We start from the raw sequence: 19,785 nt of genomic DNA, 5'->3' as shown, positions 1-19,785 counted from the left end.
AAAGTCATGTGTGAAATGAGTCTCAAAGTCCCTCATGCAGTGGCATCAAACTGGTGGGGTAAAGAGTACTATTAACCCAGGGCTCACTGCAGGATGGGGGCCCTTGGAAAGCCTGTAATGAATTTTTTTTTTTGGTGTGTTCTATTTTAAAATGTCTGATTAATTAATATCATGATCAAAGTCAGGTCGCCTGAATGAAGATGCAGAGAGAATGATGGATGTTCTGTGAGGGCCCTTTCACCCCTCTAAAAATGTGCAAAATGGTTTAGTCCACACCTGCACCAGTTTGTTCAACCAAGTTATACACAGAGTGCAGTAGGGCTGGTCAGTACTGCAAATTTTAGTATTGATCCAATACCAAGTAAATCCAAGGCAAGTACTGCCAATACCAATATGATACTGATACTTTTTGCAGGATTTAAAGGATTTTCCTTCAATTATTGACCATGATTATGATCATGTAAAAAAAAAAAAAAAAAAAACTGTAGAGAATTTTTTTTCTTTTTTCAAATAAACCATTTTTTAAATAATAAACTCAGTGGTAGAACTGAGGAATTTAAATTTAAGCTTTTTTTGTAAACAATAAAAAGTAACAAAATCCACAATGTAACAAAATAAAACAACTCTCTTATTCCCTTTTATCACACACAATTGTTTAAGAAAAATTAAGTCAACAGTGTAAATTAGCTAAACAAAAGCAAAAGCTACAATTGGTTGGCTCTCTTTAACATTCTATGGCTTTTTGCCCACAAAGCCCTCTGCAAGAAAAATATCTATCTCATCCGGCTGGTATTGAACAATAGTAATCCTAGTCTTGGTATCGATGCTATCAATATTTGGATCGATCCACCCAGCTATAGAGTAAAACCAGACAGCCAAAGGAGAAAGTCATGTATTTCCCAAAGAAAGTAAAGTCTGGATACCATAAAAGGGGGAGAAAAAACATAGAGTGGGAATATGAAGTGAGGGGCAGCAGCTTGTTTTTAATTTCTTAGAGAAAGAGGTGAGCATCACCTGAGCCGTTATCAGCAGCAGTTGTCCACAACACAGATTCAGTCAGTCACTACGTTTCCAACTCGAATTCATTTAGGGACAACACAGATTGATTACTATCAGGGAATTCATTGAAGTTGTTAGATCAAATCATTTGACTTTTACAGACGTCACGTCAGAGTAGAGTAGAAGAAGTTCATAGTCAGACAGGAAGTACAATACTAAACATGACTCACACATGTTTGTTGGTGTAGCCTAGCAAATGGTTTATTGCATAATAATCACAAATACTGAACCATTCCGTACTACTTCAACATTTTAATATCAGTGTTAGCTTAGATTAGCATCATGAAACACATGGTCCTCAGTTTCAGAAGCAGCAGTAGGTCCATCATGTCCAGATGATCACTGAGGATGTGAGACGAGGTGAAAAAAATTTTGTGCTAAGCCCCTGCCTGCATGCACAACATGCTAGCTTATCCGTGCACAAATGTTATCTGATCTGTGGCATCAGGTGATGCATGCACACACATTTAATAATCTGTATGCAGACAATCCTTTTTGACTCCGAAAATTGTCACATCCTTATGGCCAAAGGTAAAAATGTCCGTGTAAAATAGGAATATTTGTGTCATTTTTGATGCGTGCATATCAGAAGTCATATTACATGCTTAAATTAGTTTGATATTTATGTGTGCATTTGAAAATACAGTTGAAAGCATCCAAAGTCAAACACAAAGTGGTTCACACACGTGTAAATCATATATTATACATTTGTTAAAGTTATTGAGTCTATTTTTTCAACATAGTGTACAGCACAGAGCCAAAACAGAGACAAACATGACCAACTAATGTCAAACTAGACAAAAAAAAATTTTTAACAAGAGCGTGTTCACCTTTAACTCCTACCATGTTCAGCATTGTTTGGTCTTTGGCAAACAATGATCTCTGGAGCCTTTTTTTAATCTCTGGAGCCTTTGGAAATTTTTAATTATGCTGGGAAGTCTATTAAAATGCTATCCCATTTTTATTGTTTGTTTGTTTTATATTAAATTATTGACAAAAGATAACCTTAGTCCACTAAATTATTTTAGTTATTTGTGTAACGTCTCTGCAGTCAAGTGTCTCCAACAACAAAACAATATACTAAGTTTGTGCAACAGGTTAGTTTAGTGATAATAGGCTGATAGACGTTTATCTTCTAATTCTTTATTTAATGGTAAAATATGGCTTTGCTGCTGTGTTTATTTCCAGGTGACTGACCACAAAGGCACAGTGAGGAGCTGCACAAGGCCGAGTGAAGAGGAGGCTGCAGGAGCTTTGCTCAGCGCTACGCTCATCCTCTACGGCACCTTCCACCCACACAAGAACATGCACGGTATGTGAAAGTGTCAGCCAGTCAGCAAACTGAGGTGAGTGCATGCAGGCAAGGCTGTTATAGAAGTGTGACATATGTGCCGAGCGTACTTCAAAACACTGAGAGCCAAATAATCCACCCGAGTTAATTAAAAAGTGAGAAATAAACAAACTAATTGAGAAGTTGAAAGGATATATTTAAAATGTGCTACTCTCATCACATTTCATTTATCACAATTGTGCTAAAACCTCCAAATCCTTCACCCTCACCACCACCTGCCTGCCCCCTGCCATGATGTCTGAAGCTCTGTGGTCAGAGGAAGTCAGTCGACTGACCATAGGGACTGTGATGTGTAATTACAGCGTGACCCCTGGCTGGCCCTCCTCTATGCCACCACTTCCTCCCCAGGTGCACACGACCTCCACACATACCTCGTTAGCCACACAGGCACAAAGCCACAGCAATGTCCTCCATATCCCTGTTGGGGATTTTAGGGTTGTTAGAATTACTGAGGCATGCTGGGAGAGAGACATTTAGCCACATTCTGCTTGTTGATCTCTGTCAACAGGAGTTCCCAGCGGTCATGGAGGTCCTGGAATATCATGGACTCCTGATAGATAGTCAGAGAAAGTCAAAGACCTTAACAAATGTGCTGTTAAAGTTAAAAGATTTTTCACACTTTTTGTTTGTTTTGTTTTTACAATTGTTTTACTTCTACTCTGGTTTACACCCTAATATAAGCCAAACATTGGAAAATGGACATAAAGGAATATTTATTAACAACTCTGTTATTGCCTTTTATCACACACATTAAACATTAAACATATTTCCTGATATTTAATGTTTTCAATAATAAAAGTACTTGAGCTCACAAATGGAAACCTGAAAGTGATGGAAAAGTAATGGAATTTCACCCGAGGGCCACGGTGGGAACCTCCCCTCTGTGTGTGTGAGATTGTGAGAGTGTGTGTTCTGCTCAGTTGCTCCCTCTTCTCTTTCCGTCAAGTTGCTGATCTCTCTGTTGAGAAATCAATGGCTGCCCCCCCCCCCCTCTCCTTCTCTCTCCATCCATCCATGTATCCCTCCCCATGTGCCTGGATCTAACCCAAGTTCAAGCTGTTAGTCAATCTGCTGTCCACACACATACACACACGCACACACACACACACACATACACGCACACACACATACACACACACACACAAACACACACACACATACAACTCATTCATAGGTTCTTACTGCTTTTCCTCTGGTTTCTCCCAGGTGATATTATTCAGTAGTTTGCCACACTGTGTTCTGAACATCACCCACATACAAAACTTTGTAATTATAATTACTTGAAAAGTAGAAAATATATTTGAATGCGTTTTTAGATTATATATCATGACTGTAAAAGAAAGTGTGTGCTTGCTAAATGTATAGCTAAAGCTAGCAGGCTATTAGCTTAGTGTAGCTAAAGAAACAAAAAGATAAAAGGAAACTTTTTTTTAAAAAAACAATTAAAAACCATGCTAATATTTAAACTAGTATGATTTAGAGGTGCTGAATGTTTTTCCCTTTGGTTTTGCTAGTTCTTAAACTGCTCATTTTTTATATGCTATGCTAACTAGCAGCTTCATATGTTAGCATTCAGATAAGAATACTACATAAACGAACTTACCTGGATTTTACTCAGTATTAAATAATAATGTGCTATCTTCTATTATGAGATATGAGCATCCGTGTGTGTTAATAACAAAATAAATTAATGAAATAAAGTAATATTGTTATTATGCCATATAATTATACACAGCTAGTACATGGGCAACTAATATAAAACCTGATATAAATTTTTTTTACCTTATTTCATTGTGTAGCCTTAAGTATCTGTACAACTAAACAGAATATATGGACAGCAAAACAATTACCCTTTTTATTTTAACATCTTGCCTCCACAGCTGTTCATATGTGGCTACGACAACCTTCTTTAGCATGGTAAAGCTTTTGATATTTTAGTTTAATTATTTTATTTTATCGTAATGTTTAAGGTACATCATATGCTGTTTAGCAATTAATTGTTTTTATTTTAACGTGATTTTGCAGGTTCTAGCACTGTGGTCAGCTTTGTTGTTGTACATAAAGTGCATTATAAATAAAGCTGCAGGTTTTTTCAGGTTGATAAGGCCTAGTTCATGCTTTCATTTCAAATATCTTGCATTGGGGTTAAAGTCAGGGCTTTGTGCCGCCCAGTTATACCACATAGAAAAAACATGTAATTTTGGATTAAGCTGTTTTGGGTTTACTGTCCTGTTTCAGATTGACTTTTTGAGTATGATATTTAAACTCAGTTCCAATCACAAACATTCATAATAATATTTTACAAATAGCTGAGTCTTAATTAGGATAATTCCTGCTTATTAACAAAATTGCCAGATGCCCTTAAATCCGTTAAATCAGATTTGCTGTCAAATAGTTTTAGATTCTTAGGATTCTTACCTAAATATTACTAAATAAAGGCTACTGGACAGAAGGTGTGATAGTTGTAAATGTAGGATATACTGTTTCAGACCTGTTTGAAAATATAGTTGCAACATCATGACACAGTAAATAAGTCCCCTTAAATAAACCTCATGTCTGTTGTACAGCAGTTATCCTGGCAAGCTTCACACTCTAGATGTGTATGATGAAGCCACAGCTCCAGCATCCAGCTGTGTTCTCGTATGTGTTTGTAAGTCTTTTTCCACCTCTTTGAGTGCACTTGCCTCCGTATGTGTTTGCTTGGTGAATGTGCAGCTTGTGAAGGTAAATTGCTGTGATTATGTGGCAGTAATTGAACAGGGATGGTGTGTTTAATTGAGTTGTTGTTTCCTGATGTTTCTCTGTACTAGCAGGAGGCACCATGCTGACAGGTACCTCGTCTCACCTCACCAAGATGAGAGTGTTATTTTATTCTTTTTCTATACCATAAGCTTTGTTATGTCTTTTTTAGCTTTTTTCTGAGTGTGTTTGTTTGGCTCAGTGGGACTTATTCCAGCAGTTATAAGAAAGAAATGTCTCTCAGAGCTCTTATGAGTTATAAAAATACTCTTTCAAAGGATTTATAGCTTTTGATGCATGTGCCTACCTATATTTATGTGTATATAGGTATGCAGGCTTTGTTTTGTTTCATGTACAAGTGTTGGCCAGCGAGTACTTCATGTTATTTTTGTGCGTGTATATGTGTTTTATAAGTAATTGTGTGTGTAGAAGTAGTTCTATCTGATCTGCCTCCTGGGCTCCATGGCCCAAATCAAATGGTAGGAAACATCAATTTCACCATTTCATTTCCTCCCTCTCCTTCACCTTCCTCTCCTCCTCTCCTTGTAGAATTTATCCCCGCTCCTTCCCATCCTTCCCTCCAGCTCCTCTCCTCCTTCCCTCCTTCTCCTCCTCGGAGTCTCTCTTCCTCTCTCTGCGGAGGTGTGATTACGTTCCTCCTCTGAGCATCAGTGATCTAAGGGTTCAGTGTGTGTGTGTGTGTGTGTGTGTGTGTGTGTGTGTGTGTGTGTGTGTGTGTGTGTGTGTGTGTTTGGTTGGTGATCTGAGCAGCTTGGCGCTGGGTATTGTGTGCTGCAATTCATGGACGATGTCTCCAGATGAATGCTCCCATTCACAATTACAGCCTCTCCATTAGCTGCAGCCCTCACTGCCTTGTTGTTGTCTTTTCTTCCTCTCTGCAAGGAAAAAAAACGCAATTAAAGCAGGACAAAAACAAGATAGAGGAACACAAGCAGTGTACCTGGAAAAAAAAAGAAAAGAAAAATAAAGCATAGGGATGTGGGAACAAGTGAATGTGTTGGGAGGGATTCACTCTTCACAATATTTCTGTTTTATTTTCAAGAAAAACTTCCTGGATTTACTCGAACACTAACACCTGATAGACTCACAGCAACTCAATGTCAGATATACAGTATATCTCACCTTGATGATGTATCATAAGTTCATCTATTTTATAGTTTCACGTTTAGGAGCAAATTAAAGAAAATAAAAACAATGAATAATAAATTATGTTTCATTCTCAGATAGGACTAGTTTAGGATCAAAACTTTAACTTGGTGTTAAGGTAAAACATGAAGAAGGTTCTTTGAGTCATTTAAAAGTTTTTCCAGCTACAGTGCCACAGTTTATGTGCACATAAGCAACATGAGCATCCAGTTTCAAACAATCTTTGCAGACTGTGTCACTTTACTTAATTTTGATGAAGAATCCCTGTCGATATACATTTTTGTTGGTAAATGTTCCTTTTTTTGTTAAGCTAATATGGAAGATTATGCAAATTAAATATAAATAAAAAAACAACAGAAATAGAAGTCAATCCGAGCAAATCCATTACTCTTTATTACTAAAATCTAACTGTGACAGTTTCAGCAATCAAATACACTGCCTCGCCAAAAAAAAAAAAAGTTGTCAGCAGAATTTAAATAAGTAAATAGGTATAACCCCCCTTTTATATAATTACTGCATGAATGATTATCTTTCAACTGGCAACAAGTTATATAATCCTAGCTGATGCAATGAAAACATCTAAGGCAGGGGTGGCCAACGTCAGTCCTCGAGAGCCACAATCCTGCTGGTTTTCCATGTTTCCCTGCTCCAACACACCTGACTTAAACTAATGACTAATTGTGCAGATCCTTATAGGCTGTTGGATCTATTTAATTTGACTCAGATGTGCTGGAGCAGGGAAACTTGGAAAACCTACAGGATTGTGGCTCTCGACGTTGGCCACCCCTGATCTAAGGTGATAGCAGAAAGTACTAAAACCGGAATAAGAAATGTGCAACACATAATTCAAAACTGGAAGGATAGTGGGGAATCATCATCTTCCAGGATGAAATGTGGTCGGGAAAAAATCCTGAATGATGGTGATCGGCGCGCACTTAAACATTTGATTAAATTAAATGGAAGAAAAACAACAGTAGAACTCAGGGCTGCGTTTAATAGTGAAAGTAAGAACATTTCCGCATGAATAATCTAAAGACAAAAATATCAGTGGGGCTAACAGGAGAAAAAGGCTTCAGTTTGCTAGAGAGCATAAAGATTGGACTCTGGAGCAATGGAAGAAGGTCATATGGTCTGATGAGTCCAGACCACATGACTTACTTGTGGTCTGATGAGTCCAGATTTACCCTGTTCCAGAGTAATGGTGCATCAGGGTGCAAAGTGAGGCTGATGAAGTGATGCAGCCATCATGCCTAGTGTCTACTGTACAAGCCTGTGGGACAGTCTATGATCTGGGATTGCTGCAGTTTATCAGGTCTAGGTTCAGCAAAATTATGAATCCAATGAATGAGGTCAGCTGACTACCTTAATATATTGAACAAGAAGGTACAGCCATATTCCAAGAAGACAATGCCAGGATTCATTGGGCTCAGATTGTGGAAGTGGTTCAGAGCCATCACAGTCCAGACCTGAACCACTGAGAATCTTTGGGATGTGCAGAATAGAAATACAAACTGTTCCTGAACATCTCATCAATCCAACAGCAGTTCACAGTTTATCCTGTGGAGGGAAAAGTTAACCAGCGGGGATAAAACTACGTTATGAGAGGTGGGGTTACACCATCAACAGGTCACTAGTCCATTACAAAGCAAACTCACAGAAACAGACGATGTTCACTGGCAGCTAATCAGCTGATTGAAACCCAGAACTTAATGGTGTGCGGCACGAGAGCTCATCACTGCACCAGATACAGTGTGCATGACATAAAAACAGGATTTAAAGTCATGAATATATATAAAATGTTTAAAACTCATGCAGATATGAACAAGTGTGCACTAAATGAAACGTTTTAAACCCTGTTAATGTGTCCTCATATATTTTTACTTGCTAGAAAACATACAGCAGCATTATTGGAATAAACAGTCAACACTTCTAAGTATTCCAGTGATGGAGCTGAAGTGTACCAATAACAGCATCAAACACATGAATTCAGATTTCATACATGAATAACTCAGGAACTAATCCGTCAACTTACAGGGTGGGACTTGTCATAGCTGCTGATTAGAAATAAAGTTTATCCAATCATGTTATTGATAATTAACATACATCTCACGTACTGGAAAACTGTGCAAAAATGACATTTGACACATCAGGTTGTAGAGGACTCTGTATAATTTGCTCTTCTTCCTCTTTTGGTTTGATTTTGGTTTTAAATCTATATGGCTGTATACAGTAAATTCAATATTACAACTTGATAATATTTAAGTGAGTTTTCAGTATTTGGAAGTAAACAGTTGCAGTAGGAACAGGTAATAATCTCCATACTAATAGATCCAAACTGAGGCACAGGTGGGGCCAAACGTTAAAACCAATTTAAAGGCATGATTTGATTATTTTGATTGAAAAAAACTTTTTTTCGTGATATATAAATTGATATATTAATTCATTAAAAATGTGTTTGAACCTTTAAATATAGTTTGAGAGGCATGCAAAGCCATATAATGTTTTAACTGCATTCCATCCTTTTTATCTTCTTCAGAGGGTCCTCTGCAGAGCATTGTGTCCATGGGGTCACATCATCCGGTCCCTCCTGGCGGGTTGTACCAGAGGGACCGTTTCCCCCCTCTGGATCTGATTCGGTGGATCTACCAAAGGGAAAGAGACAAGAAAGTTCAGGCTGCTGATATCACTATTCCAGCCAAACGCAAGGTACTGAACACAGAAACTGGAACACACACATTTCACACATCATACACACACTGTGATTTACTATACCAATAAATCACTGGTGCCGCCTAATTTCCTATGGATTTCAATTTCCCCCTGGACATATCTGCATTGATCAACTTCAGGTGTAAGGATGTGCCATGCGTCGCTCACTGTGACACTGAGGAATGGCTCTCAGACCTCTGCCATACATCTGCATGTGTGTGTATGTAAAAGTACAACGGTGAGATTTGTGCGCATGCAGCGTTTTCTGTTCAGTTGTCACTGACGAGGCTTTAGGATACAAATCCTCGAGTCTGAGTAATAACATCTGAAAATGTCAAAATCATACAGGCAAAGATAGGGATCAGACGGTGGAATCAGGGACTTGAGATATTGTTATTCTGATCATATCTGCTCATGCATTGAGTCCAGGCTTGATAATGAGGAACAATCAAACATCAGTCTATGTGCTTCAACAATTGTTACAGCAAAAAAAATACCAGGTTTAAACCCTGTGATTCTTTAAGAATTAAAGAATATTTTGTTAATCATTCCTCATCTCAGTGTTTCAGCTGCAACACTTGGACTCAGCATCATCCCCTTACAGTCCTGTAGCCTTTCCTGTCTGTGTGTTATGCTGCATTAGAAGACCAATTACAGCATTGACAAAAGTCTGCAGTTAGGCAGCAGGTAGCTGTTTGTGTGTGTCCCTGGCCAACATGTCCTTGCAGCGGTGTACAGGCCTGTAGATGAGTTTTGAGCTGGTGTTAGGAGGCAACGGCGAGGTCTGACAATGTCTTTACCCCAAGTTCCTCCCCTAGAGGCAGATCTGAATGGATTGTAGAGGCAAGGAGGAGAAATAAATTGGAGAAAAGGATAAATCGATTCTTGGCGGAGAGGCAAACAGACCTTCCAACCCCCGGTCCAGACACCCACACACACATATGAACACATATGTATACACACACACGATCCACAGCATGGCTTTTTTTTTTTTCCTTGGGCTGTATTGGATTGATATGCAGAACCGAGGAGAGATACACTCAGAAAAAGACTTGGCCTACAAATGATGTCCTTTGTTTGATCCATTAGGTTGGGGAGTGGAGGGGGGTTTGTGAGTGGCTGGGCGGGTAGTCCCACAGAGACGGTGGAAAGGCTTGGAAACGGTCTCTCTAAGCTTCTCCCTCTCACCGGCATCTCATCTAAGAGAAGAAAGAGATCCAGGAAAAGCTGCTTGTCACCTGTTTCTGTAGATGAGTGATGGGGAACAGAGATATGCTGCAGGTGTGCATCAGCCATAACATTAAAAGCCCTGACTGCTTATTTTTAAAAGCTGTCATCTACCTAAACATTTTAGCTGTGCAGTCACACCCTACCTACATTACAAAGATACAGCCTTCCCCAGCAGGTGCAGCAGATTCTTCAGAATCTGTTGAGGAAGAGTCTGAGGGGTCAAATTAGACTCCAGACTCCCCATATATGAATCTGGTGAGATCTGCATGGACTGGTTTAATGATCTGACTGATTGCTGGTTGAAACAGGGCTCTAAATTTATTTCTGACAATTTGGCCCCTGAAATTTAAAGATTATTTTTATTATAAGCATTAACAATACAAACAGCTGTCAGAATGCAGTTACATGCCAAAATATTTTATGTGGTCTTTATTTAAAAAAAAAAAGTCAAAATCAGCACATAGAAATCTCAGTGGACACTAATCAGTTTCTTTTACTGAACTAGTGAATACCTATTTATTTATTTATTTATTTATTTCTCCATCACCGTGGTGCATGGTAGGAAAACGCTGTTTTACCAAAGTCAAAACGCAGGAATCATTCAAGAGCGACCACTTAGAGGTGTGCAGATGGCAACAACTAGAGCTGACAGAAATAAGGGGAGGAGTTTACCCTGGAGAGCTTTCTGGATGAACATAAACCAGTGTTGTTGTCTACGAGTGGTCAATGATGTCCAGTCAGTTAGATCAAATGCAACTACCAGAAAATTGTGAACCCCAGAGAACATCAAGCTTACCAGGATAAACATGAATTACTCTAAAACCATAGCGACATGGATGAAAACTGAGTGATTGCACAAGGTGTTGTAAAGTAGCTTTTTTAGTATTGACAAAGGATAGATGTCTTAAAATATTGTTGAATAGCAGATTTTGATGACCCCTGTTTATCAACTTTAAGACCTGGTTTTCAAAGATTACAAATTTCAGGCTCCTAAAATGCCTGTTCCATAAGAAGACAACATCCAAATGATAAAAAAAAAAACTTTTTTGGGTACATCTAAACTCATCTCTCTGTGGATGTGGCCTTAATTTTAACACAGGCTCTGTGCAGTCTTGGGGACCCCCCTGAGGGGTCAGGGACCCCAGGAGGGGAACCGCTGAATTAGATCATAGAGGATGCAGCGATGAGTGAAGAGTTTTGCATTTAAAATGAAACGTAAAGAAGCGTGATACACTGAATCAAGTCTCCTTAAAGTAGAAGAGGCTGCATGCTTGTACAGTGTATCGCCATCATCAATCACACACAAGAACGTGGTTTCCAAGTTTTTTTCTCTGCAGAGAAAAAAAAGGATGATAATGCAATATGAAAAAAAGATATGCTATTGCAGCATAAAGAAAAACAAAACACATAATGATGCAGAGAGCAGGAAAAAAGCATTTAATCTCAGGTTTGTTGTATTTATTGCCATACCAAGCACATGATGCTAGATATAGAAATGTCATTTATACCATAAATGGCCAGTAGCAGTAGCAAATTCGGTAGTTTGGATCATTATCAAATATCTAGGAAATTACACACTCATCAGTCATCAGCATAAGCTGCCAAAACTTCTTGCAAATCCTTCTTACTTGCAATTTAAGCATGGATTTTATCGTACCAATGGTTTTTGCGTGAGGCACCCTGCCGAGTTTATCAGAACAGTTTCACTCTCAAAACACATTCATAAGATGCAATCAATTCTAAACTTCAAGCTCCCTCTAATTATTTATGCATCCACTTTTCTCCATGGCTGCTCACCCAGTGTACACCCCACCACACTGGTTCTATCATTTTTCTGAGACATGCACTATTCTGAGCTGTTCACCAGCAACAGCACACAACGCCATTTATTTTAGCTTTGGGAGCTCTCTTTTCGCTGTGTTTCTTTTTATAGTTTGCTCGTTCATACTGTACTCCCTGCTGCGCTTCTATTTTCATGAATGCTGTGAGAAATAATTGAAAGCGCCGTGTACGGTACCGTCTGTTGCAGCTCTCCCACTTCCTCATGCCTTGTAAATACTGTATCACTAAAACCCCTGCTGTAAGCTGCCGGTTCGGGATTCCTCACAACTCTGAGACGTCAACACGCTCTGAAAAACTTGAGCCAAGATCAAATTGTAAATGGAGTCTGAACGTCGCTCCCGTGGACAGAGATGGGATTTTTATTTATTTTTTTTTTTTTTTTACAGATTTGGAGTTCAGCTGTTTGTTCTTTCTTGTGAAAACAGAGTTGAAAGAGATTTCTCCGAAGAGCTCGTGTCCTTCCCTTTGTGTGTTTTTTAGCCTTATTTTCAACCGTGACTTCCATGAGGAAGGAGAAAAAAATGTCAAAGGAGTCACACCTCATGCTGCAAGTTGTAGTGAAGTGAAACAGATGGAAGGTCTTACGGAATCTTATGAACAAATGTACCACTACTGCTCTAAATAAAAAGTACTGCTCAAATAGTAGCTGAGAAAATAACCCTTGCTGATGTCATAATGACTTTTTAAAGCCACTTTCCTTTATCAGACAGAGAAGGTCTAACAACAACATGTTTTTGGATCCTGTCACCACTGGCGGAGCTAGACTTTTATACATGAGGTGTCCAGAGGTTAGACTTTCTCAGGGGGGAATGTCTAACCACAATGACTTCTGTGGTAAGCTGTTGAGCTCAACAGCTTCATTGGAACAAAATCTCTTCTACAAATGTGAGCCAAATGTTAATATTTTGAAGGATGACAGATTGGGAAACTACTTTAAAATTTACTTCAAACTGATGTAGTGAAACTGGTGATCCGTGTCTGAAAAGACATTTCTGTCGTCTTCCTCCAGTGACCTGTCAATCACTTGAGGTGCCATCCTGGCCACCCCTCTAGCTCCGCCCCTTCCTGTCACACACAGAACGCTAAAACCTCTCTGGTATCTCAACCCCTGCTAAGGGCACATTCCCACCATCCTTTTTCATTCAATTCGAAGTCTGTTTGCTGGAAGAATACACATCGTTTGGGATATTGTGAAATCACAAAAAAAATCTGATTTGAATCAAAGAGGGGGATTCGGTCTGCCTTCAAATGCAGGTCTCGATCCATTTTAAGTAGACCAAATACAGGAAGCAGGCTACAAAACAAAATGCATTGTGAGTTCAGTGCCCAGCATTGTGGTTAAACACAGCCTAAAATTATGTACGTGGGGGACGATCGGCTCCAACTTGGGATCAAAGGTGGAAGATTTTGGCAAAAGCTTTGAAAGAAATCTAAACAACCCAAGACCACTAGGATCTGATGCAGCTCCATGTTTGGTTGTTATGTACTAGAAACCAAAGTTGTTCTGCACTGAAGAAGTTTTCTTCTTTTTTTGTGTGTCTTGTCTTCACCTTCAGAAATTCACTCTTAGGGTGCATTCACACCAGGATAGTCCACTAAGCTCAGTCTAGCTCAGTTCAGTTGGGAGGGGTAAAATTCTTCTGGGCCAAGATTGCGTTTATGCTGCACTACAGAAACGAATCGGACCTTTTGAGTAACATGTTCTACTCTCCACTAGAGGTGGCACTGCACCAAGAATCACTGGAGAAGGCAAGACACACAATGAAGAATAAAACTCGTTCATCTGTTGGTGAATGCAGAACAACTTGGGTTTCTAGTACATAACAGCTGGAGCTGCATCAGAGTGGTCTGGGGTTGATCAGGATTCTCTGACTGGAATCAGAATTCGTTTGGCATTCACAACACCCCAAACGAAGCAGACTTTCTGAGCAAACAGGCTAGGATTTGAATAAAAAAGGCTGATGTGAAATGGCCCTGAATGTACAAGCATGAAAATACAAAACACCACAAAGTGACACCATCCTCTGTACGATCTACAGTTCTGCACCTTGCAGATTCTGTTTTTAATTCTTTGTCTTTAATGTTAAACATTTCTTCCACTAACCAGATGTTGGAAACTCCCGGAGGCAGAATGGCTAACTTAACTCTTATCAAGCCCCTCACATCTAGACTGGCTTTCCAGGTAAGTAAGTTGCAGAACTGGTCCATCTTTGAGAGAGGCTCAGGGAAATTATATAAATTAGATGATGTGTGTTTTCATGCACAGCACTCATGGCTCTAAGCCCATTTGGCCAAACAAATGGCTTTTATTTTCTTAATACAAAATAGTTTTTATACCTGTGAAAATTGCCAGCATTCGCAGTTATTTTGCTGATCATTTAATCAAATGATTCTCTGTTATATCAGCCATACAATAACTGTGGCTTTCAAGCTGTCACTTCTTTTAAGATATGCTCGAATATTTTTGCTTTTAGACTTTTGCCTAAAAACATTGTTTTATAAAAAGTTGTCGGGATTTGAAAATTAATTCATTTTGATGGAAAAAAAATAATAATTTGTGCAAGAAATCCTGAGTTTCATCCTCTTTTTTGTTACTGTATACACTTTTCATGACATTCACTCCTAATGTTTGATGCTACATCCCACAGGTACAACAGACGGATGTTGGACAGTTGTCCTCCCTCAGATCAAGGGCTGCTGCAGGGAGGGAACTTCCTGAAGACAAGCCAGTCAGGAATAAGGTGGATGGAAAGAGAAGGTCCTTACCACTGAGGAAGCTTCCATGATGGCGGTTCAGCTTTCAGACTCTCCAGATCTGGTAGTTGGAGCGGCTGTGAGCAGAGAGGCGAGAGGGAGCTGAGAACACAAACATAAAGCATGGTTAAATAAAGACTGTTGTTCTCCACAGTGCAGCAAAGCCAATTGATCACAAATCAATTTGTGTACTGTATTTCAACTGTGTGGCTTCAGTGTCAGCAGGGATTATTTATTGTGGATTCTTAACTCTGCTTTAAAACTCAATTCCTCTTCAACCTACAGAAACACACACAAACACATAACCACCACCACCCTCAAAAAAACCAAATAGTTTCAGAAACGCTTCTCTCCTTCTCCTCGCTTACCTTTGGAAGTTGAAAAGGTTAGTGAACAATATGTTAGTCTTTTTCCACTTCAGTGAAGGGTGAATTCAGCTCAGTGCAATAAGAAATGGATTACCCATTCATTAAGAGCGCTGCGTCACTCCTCATTGGGTTGGACAAATAACAAATTAATTCTTAGCCGCCTAATTTCTCTCTGTTCTCCGCTGGATTTTCGATAACGTCGAATTACTGATCACAGCCATGTGAGCTCCCTCAACTTTTTATCAATTCATTAAAAATATGCCACAGCGGAGATGCAATGAAGGAAGTGTTCTGTCTTTTTTCTTTTTTTTTTTCCTGTGAGTTTCTTTAGTTTCAACACGGTCTACAAACAGGAAGTGCTACTATTAGGATGGTAAAAATCATTTGCACAGATAATTTTGTATCAAAAACTTTTCATTGAGGTATTTCTATTGAAAGAGAAATATATAAAAGTAATAGTTTTTTTTTCCTTTTTTCTGTCAGTCAAATGCAGGTCTCTCGGTCATGGTGTAGAATAGCAGTAGTGTATTGACAGGGCAGTATTGATGTTTCAATTAGAGCAGAGTTACATAGTGCGGCAGCATGGTAACATGGTGCGTCTCCTGCCATCTGCTCTGCCTCTACGTCTGACGAACGAGGCACGTGGGGCTAATCGAGCCGCACATGAGCGATGGGACTGTGAGATCTAGCTCATGCACACACACACACACACACACACACACATATATATACTATGCACACGTCCTTATGCAGGAAAAAATCCCTGCTGTTTAAACAGCCTACAGAAAAGCCTGTGATTCCTCCCCTTCTCCCTTCACATGTGCCACAGGAGCAGCTAGCAGGTTATTTCTCTAAAGGGAATCAGGCTCGAGCACCAGATGCACGAGATGAAATTCTTCAAAAGCTCACATGATAGAAAGACAAAAAAAGGAAAAGGGCTTCTGCCAGGTTTTCTCGTGCTGGGACGGCCTGAAATAACAGAGTGTATTATGCCTGGCGTTGCTGCCTGCCAAACCACACGAATCAAAGACCTCATTGTGTGGATTACCTCGTTAATCTGCTGATGCCATTGAGCAGTATTGCAGGTGTTAATGTGCCAGGTTTTTTTCTTCTTCTTTTTTTTTCTTGTCTTTTATTGGGGAGGTGTAGCGTCAGATTTGTAATCTGCTTTAAATGCTTTCTGGGGAATGACACACTGAAACTCAGCCAACAGAGCTCTGTGTTAATACAGCACACAGAGGGGACCGACTGACTGAAGCTGGCGTCGATGCCAACGGGGACGAGCCGGTGAGCAACACGCCCCACACCACTTGTTGAAATATATGACTGCATGAATAATGAAAGAGGCCCACGATGACATCCATCATAGAAATGCCTCATTGCTCATCGTCTTCTGTTTCCTCCTGCAAAAACTCCAAAGTTGTCTCTTTTTTGGAGCTTTCTGTACCTGCCTGAGCTGATGGACTGAAGCGCTCAACTCTAAACCAGAAAGAGAGATAAAGAGACAGAAAGAGAGGTAATCCTTGCTTTTTTTCTGTTCCCTGGGGTGGTCTCTTCATCTTGGGCCTCAAAGAGGGACAGAATACACCTCCCTGCTACAATGGAGGGGACCCACAGGGGCTGTTGCTATTTGAGTGTGTATGTGTGTAGTGGGGGTGCAGCTTTAAGCAGGCCTTTGAGTGGCCTAATTGCATTGGAATACAGCAGTCTGAGAGCTGGCTCAGATCGCGGCAGGCTGCTAGAGGGGTTAGCGCCCGCACCTCGACAGCTACACTCAGCAAAAGAGCCCCGGCACAAAGCACACAATTAATGCTCTCCCTCTCGTTAACTCTCTCCCCACTTTTTGTCCTCTCCTACTTTCCTCTCACCCCCCCTTTCTGTATCTCAGTCTCCTCTCCATCTCTTGTCCCTCCCTCACAAGCAACTGGCTCAGTATGTCGTCACTCTGCCTCTGTATTAATCCTCCCATGCAGCCTGTCAATCTCCCCCATCTTTGATACACACAACAATTACAGTAAGTATGAAAGGTGTGGGGCAGCCACCGCTCATTATGTAAGACTAGAAAGAGCAAGAATTATTCACATCTAACAGCTTATATTAAATAAAAACTTGTATTACATGCAAGAAATGATGGATACCACTCCACATACATCATTATAAAACAGTGCATTTAGTTGACACGAGGCTTTGCTTTTGTTTCTGCTCTTACTGGCATCATTTAGTAAGATGTTGTTTTTCATTCAGATATACTCGTATCCATGGAGATAAAAATGCATACATTAGTTAACAGATTGATCTTTTAGGTACTTTTTAAAAATTATTTATAGGTTCAAGATACTTAAATGTGAATGTTTGTTGGTTTTCTGTAATCTCTTTAACTTCTAAATATACCTATTAGGAACTGTAAATAAAAATAAAACAATAATAACAAAGACATTGTTCTGATTAATGTTTTTATTTTTTATGCAAAAAAGTTATCTGTAAAAGTCATATTCTTTCCCACGGAAAAAAATCCCTTTAATATTCAAATATTTAACCCTTTAACAGCCTCTTCTACTATTTAGTAAAGCAACATTTTCAGGGATTATAATGAATTTTATTAAAAATTTGTGTAAATAAACTTGGTTTGAGTATGTATTGATAAAAGTAAATGTTTATCTCATTGCTGTTTCAAGTTTTTACAATTTCACCATTGTTACTATGTTATTGTCATTCCTACCATTTTTTTATCCAAAGAAAGAAATACAAGCATACTAGTTTTTTCTTATTTATTGGTGCAAACTTTAAAGACTTAACCTAAGAGTTGCTTCAAAGTCTTTTTTTCAGTGACATCCGCTGAATTCTTGTCATCATGTTTGTAGAGAGATGTAAACTGTACATCCCTACATAAAGTTGTGTTTCAGTCATCTTTAAATAGCCTCCATGTGTAAAGCTTTGGGATGACTAGTTACTCCATCTTTCCTCTGTAGTAGGCAGTTGATTACATGGGTTAATCATTCGGTATAGTTTGCAGACCGATTACATCCTCTTCCTCCACATTTGAACCCAACTATCCTCACCCTTAAACAGGACTCATTGGGCTGTGCATGCAGAAAAATCAGCAAATTTAAAAACATATCATATTTAACCAGCCATTCCTTTGATTTTCTCTATTACCCAAGCCGTGTCTTAATAAAACCTAATTATTTCCGCTCAAAGGACGCTTTCTGGTGAGAAATTGGCAGAGGGATGTAAGCTGATGTATGAGGAGACAGTCGCCTAATTAGAGCGTTAGAAATTGAATCTTTACAGCACACGGGTCATATAATTATCCTACTGTTAATTTAACGCTTACATTCTCTACTGTTCATTTTTATTCCCTTAAATGTAGTTTGGCAGCAGCCCTCACTGCTCAGCGCTGGCTTTTAGTGTATGAGAGGAGGCAGCATGGCCCCTATCATTGGCCCCTCCGAATGATTCAATAACTGTGGACCCCGCAGTCCAAATAACCAGGCTCGCATCATTTATGCATTGTTAAGCCTTGTAATTGAAACGAGCCATAGTTTGCATATTACACCATTAAAATAATGTGCTTTGCGTTTCTCCCAACACGACTATTTAAGCCTGTGTGGCGATGTGGTAATTCCTTGAATTACAGCCTAATTACCACAATGTTCTTTTGATTTGGCCGATTTCAATGTTACGCCACAATAATGTTCAATATTACCAAAATGAATTACTGAGCCGTGCCTGGAAACTTTTCATGGCATGACTTAAATCCTGGTGGCTCCATGAGCTGTCAGTGCAGCTGGATTCACATCTATTAAGGGTTATTAGCCTATGAAATGAGATCCATTAACGGTCCAATCACTAATACTTTATTGAAGAGCTTGAGTTAAACGTGGAATATGAGCATTTCTGTGTGTTTTTCTCTCTTTATTCTGTGTGCAAGTGTCACTAGGGTAAATAGACCAGCAGAAAACGTGACACTTAATGAGTTTTGTATTTCTTTTCAGTAAAATGTAAGCATCTGGATAAACTATCCTTTGATTTAAATTCACTTTGTGCCTTTAATGGATGAACGTAACAATACGCGCAATTAATATACAATTTAAAGTCTTAGATTAATTCAATTCTTGCAGTTCATTTATTTTTATGCGTTTTTTTTTCTTTTGTTGTTGTTGTTTTGTTTTTTTCCCCCCAACATCTGACATTACAAATGCCCCACTAAAGCAGCATAAAAGCATAAAGAAAAAGTTGTGGCCCAACTTAAATCAGCACATGAAATAAAAATCCAGTGCAGGTCATGGAGAACAGACATTTGGTAATTAGCACCCGTCCTTTGTTACATGCCTCTGCTTTGTTCCCAGACCTCAGTCTGCACACTTGACATGTGTCCCTGTATGAACTTTTTGAATAAATTAACGTAGCTGAAAAAGATTTGTGAGTGAGAATAATTAATGTACAGATTTTGTGTTTTTTTTTTTAACCAAAGCAATTTGAATATTTTTTGTGAAAGTATTTCTTTAATAATTGCTTTTTTTATTGCCTTTTAATTTTACCGCAGGTCCAAGTTATTAAATAATA

At 39.1% G+C, this 19,785-nt stretch overlaps 2 protein-coding genes across 5 annotated transcripts in view; one reads left to right on the top strand and one right to left on the bottom strand.

Moving 5' to 3' along the window:
• The window catches only part of LOC121641066 (proprotein convertase subtilisin/kexin type 4-like), a 214,339-nt gene extending 196,712 nt beyond the window's left edge, over window positions 1–17,627 (top strand). The window contains exons 17-20 of the mRNA XM_041986940.1: window positions 2,248–2,371; window positions 8,853–9,022; window positions 14,205–14,279; window positions 14,746–17,627. Of these exons, the coding sequence (XP_041842874.1) occupies window positions 2,248–2,371; window positions 8,853–9,022; window positions 14,205–14,279; window positions 14,746–14,883 (507 nt within the window). The 3' untranslated portion in view covers window positions 14,884–17,627. The remainder of the gene's footprint in view (window positions 1–2,247; window positions 2,372–8,852; window positions 9,023–14,204; window positions 14,280–14,745) is intronic.
• The window catches only part of fbxl4 (F-box and leucine-rich repeat protein 4), a 43,639-nt gene continuing 32,743 nt past the window's right edge, over window positions 8,890–19,785 (bottom strand). For 2 of the 4 annotated variants that reach the window (XR_006010642.1, XR_006010645.1), the window contains 2 exons: window positions 14,864–14,953; window positions 9,103–10,224 (listed from right to left, as the gene is read on the bottom strand). The gene's annotated coding sequence lies outside the window, so the exon portion shown is untranslated. Of the gene's footprint in view, window positions 8,959–9,102; window positions 10,225–14,863; window positions 14,954–19,785 lie in introns of those variants that run through there. The other 2 variants (XR_006010644.1, XR_006010646.1) reach the window with 2 other exon arrangements.

This window comes from Melanotaenia boesemani, chromosome 6, assembly GCF_017639745.1.
Source record: "Melanotaenia boesemani isolate fMelBoe1 chromosome 6, fMelBoe1.pri, whole genome shotgun sequence".
Lineage (NCBI taxonomy): Eukaryota > Metazoa > Chordata > Actinopteri > Atheriniformes > Melanotaeniidae > Melanotaenia > Melanotaenia boesemani.
The sequence above is the reverse complement of the archived record's forward strand: the minus strand, read 5'-3'. Positions and strand labels throughout refer to the sequence as shown.